The following is a 14,762-nucleotide window of genomic DNA, read 5'->3' as shown; positions in this document are numbered from 1 at the left end:
GTCATTTAAAAAAAAGGACCTCCCCCTTCCTTTTTTTTTGAAAACTCCGGACACTAAACATGTTTTTTTTTTTTTTGTATTTCTTTACCTGGTTTTATATCAAACTCACTGTGGAGGTACACTCAGTCTTTAAACAGCCAAGTCTAAGTCACCCAGAAAAGCTGTATCAAATGTTAACTTTAGGCTGATCACAAAGAAAAATGAGACATTGTATTTTCATGTTAGTAATTCCATGCAAGTCCTGGAGAAGAATTGACCTACAAGTATATCAAGTTGAGTAAATTAAGTCTTGAATAAAAAGGTTTATTTCCACCAACCATTTTTATGTCTTATTTGGTATTTCCAAACTAGTTATTTAAAATAATTTGAGAAAATTGTATGAACTTTTCTATGTGGTAAATTCATAAGGAATTTATAATGTTGATAAAGTTTAGCATGCATGATATCTAACTTAGCATACAAAGGTTGGCAAGGAAACTAAATATGCTGAGAGGATCTCATTCAAAAGAAGTATTTATATGAACTGTAAAGAATACTTACAAAATAATCAAGAATGTATTAAGAAAAAATTTACTGTGGAAGACCATACTAGGTAAGAAAACTAATATGCTTATGGACATTCAGTTATGCTATGCAAGTCTAAAATACATAGTTACATAGGAAAAATATGATAGAATACTTTTCTAATTTGTTTACTCAAAGGTAGGTATTGGAAATAATGTACTTGGAAGAAGTTTTATATAATTATGGATGGGAAAAATTTTCCCTTAGTTATATGTACAATCACCATTATGCTCTTTATCAAGATGGGTGTACAAGCAAAATTTATAGCAGCCAATGGTTTGGATAGAGATTTACATACAAAATTGAAATGACTGCTTGAGAAACAAAACATTGTTTTAATGTTCTTTGACAAGTAATAATTAGTTTGTGTGTGAAACTTTTGTCTTGATATTCATATAGTTCTAATTAAACTCCTTAGAACATGAAATGTTATTCTCTTTCAAACTTGCTGTTTTTTCTTCTTTACTTTAGCTTCGTGAAGATGATAATAAAAGCCCAGAAAACTACAGTTTTAATTAAAACAAAGGATGGAATAAATGAAAAAGAAGTTTACTAATATGGATTTAGATACTTTGTAAGTAAAAAAATAATAAAAAAAATATTAGTTCAGTGTAGTCCATTTCATGTGAAGTGAATCTGTTAAGTGCATTTAAGCTAAGTTGCAAATGCTATTTTTCCTTGTTATATCAAAAAATAGGTCTCATTATCATAAGCCAGGAATTGGAGGATTTTTTGTTAATAAAATAGATAATAGTAATAACATATACATATTTCAAAATTGAATACTAAGAATTAGTGGTATATTGAATATACACAGCTTTAATGTAGTATTTCATATGAACTGAATCATAAAGTATCATATTCTGCATCAGGTACACACAGCTGGAAGAAAATCTATATGATCACTAATAAACTATATTCAGAACTAAGTCAGTGAAACTAATACTAATTATAACAATCAAAATACTACAAAATGTTACAAAATAAGACCAAACTCCTGTAATGCCATGAAATAGTAGTACTACAGTCCAAGTAATGACCAGTACTTAGAAAGGTGCCACAGCAGGTGCATCAATGACATTAATAAGTATTAAAATTTTATGATAGTATTAGTTAGTAAGAATTTAATTTTACTTGTACTACTACTGAGCGTTAGTTAAAATGGAGGCACAAAACAGAGCTGAAAATGTACAAATAATTATCTTTAATACATACTTAAATTATCAAAAGTATACTAAATAACTAAATGCATTTGACATAGTCTTTGGAATATTTTATATACATAATGTAAAATTAGTTAAAACATTAAATAAAGATTTCAACACCTGTTGCATGCTATTTTTCCTATTACAATATGATTTGAAAATTCATCAGTCTTTCTTTTACCACTAGCCTAGTAGGGTCAATGTTACTGTAAAAAAGAAAACCTCAAAAAAAGAGAAGTTCATCTCATTTGTTACCAAGGGAGGGATGATGAATTAATGCAAAATAAATATATCTCTAATGAGGACATAAGAATAAAATAAGGTCTATAGATTTCAAAATAACATAATTTTAGATATTTCTTCCTTTTAGGTATGTTTTCTGAAATCAAGAAATTTTACTTGTGTCAAATAGATATCTCAAAGAATATAATGACTTGATGGTGCTTACCTAAACTCAAGAAATACTCTAAATTAACAATCCAGCTATTTGGTAGGACTGGTTAAAACTTTAAGCATTTTTTCACATGATGAGTTACAAAAATGTGAAAACAAGTGTACATTCTTAGCTATAGCTACTGATCTGTTATGGAATAGTTTCTCTATAGATTTCTGTATGGGATTACATGAAGGAAGTACATTATTAACTGCAGTTTCAATTAAAACATTCAAGGAGAAATATAAAACTTTATGGATATGTGAGATTGGTAATTTATTAAAATCAAGCAATTCTTTCTCTTCTTAGTCATAAGCAACTCTATCCAAAACATATTTTATGAAGAAGTATATACAATGTTACATGTACTAGTGAGAAACATTAGTGTAAATGTATTTTATGATATGAGGTAACTCCTCAAAATATGGCTATTGACCTCATTATTTTTTCATATTTAGATTATTTGTTTTAGTAAATTTGTGGATGTTTGTATTTTGCAGTTTAACCTTTCATACAAAGAAGATATGCAATTCAGTTATATCCCATAATTGACTACAAAAAAAAGGCATGTTTTCTTAAAATGTAATTTTTATTTCAATTATATCTCAATATTTATACAATTAAATATCACCTGTACACATTGTTTTGTGTTTTTTAATGTTATATTACATTTTGATCTTTTTTATTATCAACACAAAAATAATACTTAATTTTTTCCTTGGGAAGAAGAATAATTATATGTCACTGTTTACAAAGAAAAAATTGACTTTTTTATTCAACTCTTTTTTTTTTCTCCAAATAACCCACAAACTACAAGACAAACATGTTAACAGAAAATATTACATGAGGAAAGTCACATATGTATAGGCATAAGATATGATGGAAAGTTATATTAATCTTAAGTAATCATTGGAAACACATGTACTATGTAAACTAAATTTTCAAGTGTCCTAGCATGAGTTGTTAAAGTCCCTTACTAATGATTAACCTTCTAGCTCAGTTGGTGGGGCACTTAGCAGCTGTCATGCAAGATAAGTCGTGGAATACCACACAAAAAATGTTCGTGAGGCTATAAATAGATTTTTTTTAAATACAGTTATGCTGTTCAACATATCTTTCAATGGAAACATTGCAAGAGTGCCTTTGTTGGAAAGTGGGGGGGGAGCTAAGTCAATCTAACATAGTTGTTAATCATAGTGCCTATACACTATCTAGAAAATGTGGGAGGAGAGCATGTGCTCCTTTTTTTCCCTATGTATAGGCACCTATGAGACATCGCACTTTGTAAGAAATAATGGAAAACTTTTATAGAAGGAGTATTTAAGATCAAGCTTACAATACTAAAATCTTCTTAAATGTGGTGTGTTTGATTTAAACACTGGGTAAACCTTAGTTGGAGTAAGTCTTACTTCTACAATGCTAATTATTTACCACAAAAAGGCACAAGGTAAATAATACCATCTAATCACATAACATTGATTGGATAAACAAAGTACCGCTTAAAAAACAAAATTCTCATGTGAACTTGAGGTCTGCAAACTATGTTTGCATTATATTCTAATATAATAGTAATTAGAATGCAATTTTGAAAAAAAAATATTTCTTTATCAAAAAGGAATGAAGTGCATTATTTACAGGGATATACCAAAAATATAATTTTAATTTATGAGTTACAAGATGTGCATCAACACTTTTCTAATATTAAAATTTCATTTTTTCAGCAAATTTTACGTAGAATATCATTAATTCATGCTGTTAAAACTTAATTGAGAAAATACTGAAAAAAATGTTTTCCAAAAATGAATTCCAATGATAGTAAAACAAACATTTTAATCCTCAAATTATCAAATTGTTTTTACCAATTGTGTCCAAATATTGCAGTGCATTCAGTAATGTTATGTTTTTTGCTTATTACAGTACTTATAGAGTGACTAAAATTTGTTGCAATATTGATGGTATTTTTATATTTTTTGTTTACAATGTTCTGTGTTACTTGTATAGTGAAACTAACCAAAAAATTCATTGCCAACAAGTAATTTAGTGCATAAATAGTTAATAAAGATGTTTAAAAATTGGATGTACATCAGTAACTCTGGGTCAAAATAAGTATTTTGATAAGAATTTAAAAGATAGGTTTCAAAATAAGTTAGTCATAGTTCAGTTAGAAAAAAGAAACTAATTTAAAAATGGTATTCTTAATTGTGCTACCATATTTGATAGTGTGTAAGACGATCCCGTGTATAAGGCGACCCAGGATTTTTTGAGCAAATTAAGTGTAGTTCTTTGAGGTTTGGTGTATAGGACGACCTCTATTGTTAAGCAAGTCTAAGATGTTACTTTTGTAAAGAAAGTCTTAGAAGTTATTTTTAAACTGTGCTAACCTACTCTCTGGGGTAATCAATACAACCATAAGTGGTTTTTTATACTCTTCAAATACTACAGACAACTCATTGCGGCATAACTTAAGTCACAAACATGTAATAAAACACTTTACAAAATTTTCATTACAGTTGAACTCCTTTCTATTACAAAACAAGAGGGAATCCTCAATAGCCGCGGCTGTAATTAGATATCAAATTGGTTAAGAGATAAAGCTATGAGCTGAAAGTTTGTACTTGAAAAAAACAAACAAACTCGGAGCCATTTTATGAGCCGCTGTGGCGCTGCTAAAAATACTAAACCTTAAGATATAGTGATCTACTATAAAAACATGTTTACAAAATTAGTGTACGTTAGAAAAACTAACTTTTTTGATATAATATTAGCAATATTTTAGTATGACGGACGAGATCAATACATTTCAAATAAAAAAAAGTCTTCATTAATTGTAACTAGCATGTGAGATAAATAACTTCTAGTTATGAAGAATCGAGACAAATGATACCGTTACAAATATGTTTTTGTAAAGCAGTAGGTGGCACGATTTCAACGCATTTACTCAAAAAAGTAAAAAGAGTAACATAGTCTTGGTTAAATATGCTATTAACTTGAGAGTTCTTACTGGAACTCTATCTTTGAATCTGACCAGAGGTGAAATCAGGCATTGTTTTAAGAGTAAAAAGTATTATCTTATTGTCATGATATAAAAGACTGTTTAGCGTAGATAGTATTAATTAATTATTTTGTGAGTTAATATTTAATGATTGTTTAGTTGTTTTTATAATAAGAGAGTTAAAAGCAGACGATTATTGGAAGTTGTGTTTATAATTCGTTGATGTTGAAGCTATCTACGTCGCGTGAAATTTATCGATGTTGAGAATATAGAGATTTCTAGAAGGCGAGCATACTATTAAGTGATAAATATATAAATAGTGTGAGACAAGCGAGAACAGCAGACAGACAGAGCAGACGAGAAAGTAAAGTCACGGAATGTAGAAGTTCGGCCAAGGGAAGTTAAACGTAAAGTTAACTGCTGTAGAAGTAATAGGCCTAACGTTTAATATGTTACAGTAGGATTAATAGCAGAAAAGGAGATAAGAATAATAATTTATTCCGTCAAAATGTGGTTCTAAAATAATTGATACAACTTGAGTGCACTTTGACAAAAAGGAACAGACGAAATCTGAAGTACGAGAACCAGACGATTACTGGAAGAGAAGTCTACGACTGTGGTAACTCACGCTACAATTGTAAGTGAATTGTACACCGAATACTAGTGCGGTAGTAATAGAGAAGATAGTTCGGATTGTCAACTGAAATTCTAAAGTAATTAAATAGGCCTAAGTGGACTTTTGACAACAAGAAGAGAAATATATAGTGTTTATGATATCCCTATGATCTCTATTGTGTAAATAATTTGTTGTACATACGTTTAACTTGTTCCGAATATATATTATTTTGAAAACAAGTAGAGTGAGTGCTGTTCATTTATTGTGGAATTTATCGCCAACAAGTCACAGACACCTACTGTAGAAGAATCCTAAGACCAACAGCAACACAACATATATTTATACTATTAAGAAGTATAAATAAAAGCCTTTAATTGACAAGTGACCAACATAACTTAGTTTCTGACACTTATACACCAGCAAATACCGTTATTATTTATTTACTTAGAAGAGAAATAGTAAACATATTACATTTAAAATCTTCTAAATTTATACAACTTTAAATCATAAAACACACACACTGTTGTTATCACAGTATAAAATCTATAAAAGGAAAAGTTATCTGTGACATTATAGCCAAGTACGTAGTACATGCACATACAATTCACTTCTCTTTTCTTACTTATTCACTGTTTTAAAGCTAAAACAGTCAAATACTGCATTAGTTTTGAAAAAAGTGGATCCAATAGTATGGGGAAATTTTTTTTAACTTTTATTCTTAACTTATTAGGTTGTTATGTTTCCTGATGCATTTACTTTAATCTGAAATGAATACATTTAAGGAAAAACTACTGCAGTATTTGGCAGAGTAAAAAAAAAAGTATTTTCTTGTTAGGTCTAGTTTTTTGTTAATTTTTTAAAGCTAAAGAATCACTTAGTTTAGAAATTTAAATCAAAATATAGTATAATGTATTAGGCAGTTAGAACCAAAAATTGCAAAACGTTTTTGTAATAGGGTGCAAGCGTAAACTTATTTGCTTAATAGGCATATAACCAATTTAATGTTTTGTCCTTATTAAGCCTGTTTAAAATAGAAAAGCAAAAAATAACATCAAATGTGCCTTACAATGATTTTTTTGTTTTAAAGTTTCCTGTAATCATCGACAACTCAATATAATGATAATTAACATCACTGTTTCTTAGCTAAATCAATGTTTATTAAAAGAGACAAAAACTACACGTAAGAAGAGCTCTCAATTTTACATAACTATTAATATTTTTATACTTATTAATAAGTAATCACTACCAAAACATGTAACTCATGAAAAACTTCGAAATAATTCCAAATTTATATTTCTAGAGAAAATAGTTACCAGTTCTGCAAATAATATAAAAAAGAAAAACATCTGTCAACTGTAATTAATCTTATTATAGACAAACATTAATTCTACAATATTTGATTTTCTTATTTTCTTCACCACCTATGCTCTGGTGCAAAAAGGATTTGTACAGTCTATGATAATAACATGTAGCCTCTAGAACTTTTAAGTTTCTGTTGAAGAAAAACAATTGCTTTTGTTATCGTTAAGCCCCTCCACTCCCTCAGTGTCTCAATGGTAAGTCTGAAGGCATATAACGTTAAAAACCGGGTTTCAATACCCGTGCTGGGCACAGCACAGATAACCCATTGTATAACTTTGTGCTTAACAAACAAACAAGTTATTGTTAAGTGAATTGGACTTTATTTTTACCGAATAATGAAAGAGAGCCCACTCTACTACAAAAGTTCTTACAACAGTTATGTCAGGAGTGGGATTATTTTGGTAAAAATAAATTAGAAGCTAAACTGAACTTCAGTATGACAATACATACTCGAAATGAGATCTAAACTTTACTAGAGATGATGAAACAAGGAAATTGTGAAAAGAAAAATTAAAAGCAGACCAGAAAGAAAGAGGAAGAAAATCCAAAGCAGAAAAAAGTAGTAAGAAACAGAAATTTAAGAGAGGAGTTAAAAAAAGAGGTGTAATATATAAAGAAGAAGTAGGAACAAAAATAAATTTAATTGAAACAAAATCGAAGAAGCTATTTGAGATGTGCAGAAGGATTATAACAGTAAAATTGGGGTTGTACAAAAAAGACAGCCATGAAATGCAGAAATACTGTAATGATAAAATCAAAATAGTATATAAAGATATCAACAGAGTAAAAAAGGGAAATACAAAAGAACAATGATCAATGATAAAAAAGCTGAAAATTGAACTGGCAAATGGAAGAACCAAACATATCTTTTTACATCCACCCAAGGATTCCATCATCAAACGCCTTTAAGTACAAAATGTGGAATAGGAGAATATTTTAGTACTGATTTTCCCTTAAAAGCAGAAGATTGTCCCCGAAATCTTTAGTAATGGAAGCCCAAAACGTCACTCAATATATCCCGGCCTACATCGATCACTGGAAATAACGGGTGACCTTATCAGGTATAAGCTTACAGGCTATCTTTAATGGCAAATATTTAACGCTTTCATTGCACAGCGATTATGTTCGTGATACTCATTCTATTATAGATTTACGTTTTTCCTTCTGTTTATTAACGAATTTTAGGCTTAAGAAGAACTTGGGCCAGATACGTTAATTACTTTTGAAGTGCTTATGCTTAAGATGTAATTAGTAAAATTCTGAAACATTCATGTTCTTTACCCTATCAACATGTTTATGATTTCAATTTCCTTCAAATGAGTCTTGAGCTTATTTTACATTAACAATATCATTCTAACAATAGTCACGTGACACCTGTTCATTTGTAAACAGAGGTACATAGTTCAAAAGCCTGTTACTGATTAATATTGCCAAGTCAACGTATTAACCATTTTAGGGGCAACATTTTCTAAAGACGTGTTTTTGTAAACTGAGATAAGCACAATGCTTGTCGTCAATAAAAACGTAGGACGTGGGAGTGATAAAGGTTGGACTTTCAACGACTTCACAGGACCTCATGATTTAAAACAAAACATACATAAACACATTGATTTTCTAGTAGTGAAAAATTTGATTACAAATTCCTGTTTTTTTCAATGATTTTCTGATCTGTGCGAACCATCTAAAAAACAACTGAATTTTTCCGTCGTACCAGCATTGCGTAAGGAATGTTTTAAGAGTACAAACACAGACTGTCAGAACATATTCTTCAATAGTCAAATCTGTAATTTGAGTTGAAATACGTCATCATTAATGATTGACCAGTTTTCATATCTATTTACATCGGAAAAAAATCATAAATACAACTCTATGAAAGAGTATGTGCACGAACTTTAGCATGAACCTTTAGAAATTCGGATTCATCCTTCTTTGGTTTCTCTTCGTTTAAGTCTTCATACTGCAAAATCAATTTATAAAATAAGTATTTCGTTGTCAAACAATTTTGAAGTATGTGCTTTGCAGAGTCACATTAGTGTACTTTTATTTAAACTTCATTGTTTGTAACAGAAAGGAATGATATTATCATAATTTATTTATTTGTTGCATTGAAAATAAAACTCATTTCATTAACTGTACGTGAAAAATTCTCTCTTGCTTTGCTTAATTACTTCTAGGAGGCATTAACTTTTACCTCTTTGATTCTACTGGCTTGTTGTTCTAGTTTCTTTTCTAGGGCAGTACGTTTGTTTTGTTTTTCTTCTTCTATATTTTTTTTCTTTTGCTCGTCTTTGAATTTTTCCAGGACTTTCTGAAGTTCTGTTTTCTGGTTTAGGACATTCTTTCCTCTATAGGAGAAAAAACAAATCACTTAATCACACAAATAGTAATAACTTTGATCAGAAGCACATTAAATATCTGAAGTTAGAGAAACATATAGCTTGTCTTCTGATACATCTTACTTACTAGAGTAAAGATGGTATGGGTTAAAACTTAATTATTTCAAGTAAGTTTATTCAGTTTGAATACTTTATTTTACTGCATTGTATAGCATACTCCCGAATCTTTATTTTTGAGCATGTAGTTGACATTGAAACTCAAGTAATTGGAGACCTGGTTGAAATTCTGGTCTTACATGTTCATATTGTTTAGGGGATTAATATCTTAAAGATGAGACCACGTTAGTTAGTTTAGAAAGCACTGTATTCAATAGCTGGTGTGTTTCTTTTAAGTAAACAGTAAAACAAATGTTTTCCATGAAAAGTATGCCCCAAAGTGTCTTTAATTTACAGATTCTAAAGTTAGAGACTGTTGTAGCATAATATAATTATAATATTGTGCAAAATGAAGAATTATTATATGGTTTTAATCCATTATCGTCATGATTTCAAATATTTCTTTTGATGGTTAGCCATTCTTAATAAATGTGGCCCTTTAGCTGAAAAGGAAGTGTTAACTTGATATATAGCTATGAGTTTATTTTTAAACTTTAGTTACATTCCATTTTGAGTCATATAAAAAGTACATTTGATTCTCTCAATTTTTTACTCTCAAAAATTATAAATAAGAGTTGTTCTGTTTGTACACTGGGTTTGTTTGTACACTTCTCTCCAGTCATATATAAATAAAAGAAGATACTTACTCTCTGGTCGTCTATGGTTTTCCTATCAGTTCTTGTTTGCTGCTGCCTTTTCATCTTTCATTTCTTCTTTAACATCAACCAGATTTTAATCTAACACGCTGTTTAAATGAGCTCCTAATCCAAAAATTGTGTATCTGTTTCTCCGTGTCTGCTCATTCAACTCCCCCCCCCCTGCATGTTGGGTGAAGAGAAATTTATTTCTGACAACCCCAGTGTCCAGAGCCTTGAACCATATTCTTAGCTAAGCTAAGCTGTTCAATTTAAGCATAGAACTGCACAATTAGTTATCTGCAATGTGCCCGCCACAGGGATTAAACCCCAGATTTTAGCATTATAAACCCCCAAGTTCACCACTGAGCTGCCAGGTCAGTTTGTACACTTAAGTGTTTAACATGTCTCTTCTGTAAACTACATTAACTTCTGGAAATGAACCATTAAAAAACCAGGAATTCAGTTAACACTAACATATGTCCTTCACCATATGCTGAGGAATCTTTATATTATAGAACCTTATGGATTTACGATAAGCAACCCAATTTGAACTCTGATAACTATATGTTTACTGATGAAAGTTTATCATATGTCTTTATAGATAATTTTACCTATTATCTGGTTATATTGAAATCTAATATATATATATTTTATACCAACCTTAAGAAGCATTCACTGGTTTTAAAAAATGCATTTAAAACTTGAACTGCATACTCACCTATTCAGCTCACTAACATACTTTTGTGGGTGATAAACCCTAAACTAAGGCTATGTTGTGGAACAACTTCAATACCAAAGTATAATTTAAATATGGAATGCTCACATTCTCTGATTGAAGAGGAGTTCTCTGTGAAGACTCTTTCTCTCGGATGATTCTAGACAAGGATTACAAAGTTTTCTAGGTAAAACCAGACCTTCTTTGTTGTATTGGGTACTACTATTTGATCTACGTCGAGACAAAGGTTGACAGATCTTTTGATCCTTGTCTTCCTCTGTATCACTGTAGTCAGGTTCTGGTATCATGTCTGTGTAAAGAGATTCGAAAGATATTAAATCTAGAATATCCAATGATAATGTGTTCATATGTAAATAGTTATCTCCAGAAAAAACATGAACCCTCAAATAATTCTCCATACAGGACTTACAAAATGCAAATGATGGTTAATTACAAATAGCATAATAAAATCCAATAATAACCAAACTAAGGATTTGTAAAATATTAGATAGATACATTGGATACTGTTTAAAAACATATAACTTTGGTCAGGTCTATACATAAAATATAGTTCTTCATTAAAGTCTGTTCTGCTTACAACTTATTCAGAAAAAAAAGCATATCACCAAAACCAAGTGTCATAGAAGGCTTTGCATTGTTACATATTATTATTATTTAATGTTCTATCTTTTCCACTAACTCTTAAGACACTTTCTGTGATAATCTTCACTGCTTGGAATTGTTTGTTTCTTTGAATTTCGCGCAAAGCTACACGAGGGCTATCTGCGCTTGCCGTCCCTAATTTAGCAGTGAAAGATAACAGGGAAGGCAGCTAATCATCATCACCCACCGCCAACTCTTGGGCTACTCTTTTACAAACGAATAGTGGGAATGACCGTCACATTATAATGCCTCCACGGCTGAAAGGGCGAGAATGTTTGGTGGGACGGGGATTCGAACCCGCAGATTGCGATTCGAGTGCCATAACCACGTGGCCATGCCAGGGCTACTTAGAATTGAAACTGAGACCTCTCATACATCGGCAAGAACAGTAAAATCAAAGGGCACTGTACTCCAGTGTTCAATGTTAAAAAAAAACAAAACAATTCTTTATCTAATTTTATCTTAACGTTCTATGTTGCTTTCATTTAATTACAAAATATGTTCAATCATTATAGTTTGTTTGTAATTAAGCACAAAGCTACACAATGGGCTATTTGCGCTTTGCCCACCACGGGTTTCGAAACCCGGATTTTAGCGTTATAAGTCCGCAGACATACCGCTGTGCTACTGCAGTACCAATCATTATGGAGCTACAGGTGTTCGATGCGACAGCTGAACCGTTTTCATTGTATTATCCTGTGACACTTCATATAACTTATTATTTGTTAACAGTCGTTAAAGTTAAAGATATTTAGTATATTTTAGTATAATATATCGCTGATCGTACTTGTTGTTATGTTTGTTTCAAGTTAAGCACAAAGCTACGCAATGGGCTATCTGTGCTCTGCCCACCATGGGTATCGAAACCCGGTTTCTAGCGTTGTAAGTCTGCAGATATGCCGCTGTGCCACTGGGGGGCTTGTTGTTATGTGTTACAACAAGTTAGGCCAAAGGCGTTGGTTGTCACGTGATGTCGTTAATTGGTATATTTACCTACACAGTTTACGTTCAGTTTGTTTAGCTTTTTTGAGAATATTGTACGGGATTTTCGGGGATAAACTTCGACAGTGTTTTGTAAGTATGATTAATGAGAAACTGTTTTAGTATTTAGATAATGTCACTATTTAGGCCAAATCTATTAATAAGTGAACTCTGTGTATTTATGCATTCACTTGCCTGATCATAATAAGAATCGGTATTACTTCGGAAAAGTGATTTTGTTTGGATGGATTTCCTGTTTTTGTTATCTACAGGGAGAAGTGGAATGTAAGTAAATTCTTCTCTTCAAGCAACTGAATGGTATCTGAATTTTATTTTTAGTTATTTTATTCTTCCTTAACTCCTCGAACAGTAATATATCAATTACGAAGTAATCAATTTAAAAGTACAGCTACACAATAACACTTATATAAGAAATCAAACTTATATTGGTTGCATCGTTTACAAGAGAAATAATACATACATACGAAATCCACATTTATATCAGTGTGTAGTTAGTAAACATTTTCATATTAATTGGTGCAGAAAGAGAAGAACGTGAAGTAGAAGAGAGGCGAGGGGACAGGCCACTGACCAAGGTCCAAACTAGAGCAGACATCTTGATATTATGAAAATAATATAGATCTTAAACGTTATCACACTATTTTACCGTAACACCAATAAATGGTTGCAAACAACAACACAACTGAGCCGTGCCACAGCATGAAAAAGGTAACATATTTCAAAGTTTTTAGAGCGTCCTGTATAGTGAATTATCAGAACTTTAAAAATTCGTTAGCGTATATGTACTATCAACAGATGAATAAAAATAGTTAAAAGAGAAGGGTAGAATTGGAAATACGTTACCCATTTATCACTAGTAGGTTCTGTAAGATTCTGACCATGCGATAGATATAGGATCACATGCACAACCAAAACGTAGCGATGCGGAGGAGAAACTGAGTGGTGATATAGTCTGAAACATCTATCGAAAACTGTGTATCGCACAATACGTGAACAGCATCTACTGTATATCACGTGTTAATATATGTTATCAATAAAATAACGATAAATGTATACTTATCTTACGTACCCTGTGTTGGACTGATTAAAATGTACAGTATTATATATATAATAAACCTATCTAGAAGCTAACCACTTACTTATTTAATCAAATCTACTTACTATCGTTACGCGCAGTTACACAAATAATCTCATATTTTGAACATATTTTTACGGTTATTACTATTTTCTACTCTTGTGTAACGATTTGCTTTGAGGTTACATGTAATCATATCTCGCTATCTTTCGTTCTTACAGTTACCCAAACACAAGTTTTATTTTGATCCAACTCGTTAGTCTTAATATTCTTTGCATGAAATATAAATAAAGAATTATTAGGTGAAAAAAAATTGCCTTCCTGTGATAATTAAGTTATCTCTGTTAGTTTATCCGCCGAGTTAGAATGTTACTGGGCTTTATATGTGACAGCCATTGTTATATTTCAAATTCGAGTTAGTTGAAAAAATGTAATTTTATTTTCGACATTAATATGCATTAGAAAAATAACCACTAGTATTCGATCATTGAAATACTACGAAGAAATATATATATATATATGCAAATTTGTGTTGCTTTTTGCATTTGCTTGCAAATTATGCAAGAAGGTTGATTAACATAAAATATTTTTGAAAAGAGTGTGTGTACTGTAGAAAAGCCACATCAGGCTATCTGCTGTGCCCACCGAAAGGAATTTTACCCCTGATTTTAGCGTTGTAAATCCGGAGACTTACCGCTGTCCCACCGGGAGACTTTAAAGAGATAACTTAATGCTTGATTTTTGGTCTACAGTATATTCACACTTTGCACATCTTCATTTGTTGAACAGCCAAATATTTTTGTTGGTCATAGTGAAATTATGCGAAGACAAAATTGAGTTCCCTGGTAGGTCAGCGGTAAGTTTACGGACTTACAACGCTAAAATCCGGGGTTCGAATCCCGCGGTGGACAGCATACAGATAGCGCATTGTGCGGCTGCAGTTTCGATAATGACTCACCAGAGCAATTAGTTGGTTAACGTGTATATATATATATATATATAAAC

At 31.1% G+C, this 14,762-nt stretch overlaps 1 protein-coding gene across 1 annotated transcript; it reads right to left on the bottom strand.

Moving 5' to 3' along the window:
• Positions 1-7,109: 7,109 nt before the first annotated feature.
• Positions 7,110-13,650, bottom strand: LOC106457191 (protein FAM107B-like). Its single transcript, XM_013916584.2, has 4 exons — positions 13,526-13,650; positions 11,126-11,327; positions 9,364-9,517; positions 7,110-9,129 (listed from the first exon to the last, which is right to left on the bottom strand). The coding sequence occupies exons 1-4, from the start codon at positions 13,527-13,529 to the stop codon at positions 9,040-9,042; spliced, it is 450 nt and encodes a 149-aa protein (XP_013772038.2). The 5' UTR covers positions 13,530-13,650; the 3' UTR covers positions 7,110-9,039.
• Between the last annotated feature and the right edge of the window lie 1,112 nt (positions 13,651-14,762).

This window comes from Limulus polyphemus, unplaced genomic scaffold, assembly GCF_000517525.1.
Source record: "Limulus polyphemus unplaced genomic scaffold, Limulus_polyphemus-2.1.2 Scaffold302, whole genome shotgun sequence".
NCBI lineage: Eukaryota > Metazoa > Arthropoda > Merostomata > Xiphosura > Limulidae > Limulus > Limulus polyphemus.
The sequence above is the reverse complement of the archived record's forward strand: the minus strand, read 5'-3'. Positions and strand labels throughout refer to the sequence as shown.

Bases quoted from the DNA above. Each gene is read 5' to 3' on its own strand.
- LOC106457191 (XM_013916584.2), bottom strand. The intron at 9,518-11,125 runs GTGAGCATTCCA...TTTCTCCTATAG, and splicing joins CTCCTCTTCAATCAGAGAAT to AGGAAAGAATGTCCTAAACC. The intron at 9,130-9,363 runs GTAAAAGTTAAT...TTGATTTTGCAG, and splicing joins AAGCCAGTAGAATCAAAGAG to TATGAAGACTTAAACGAAGA.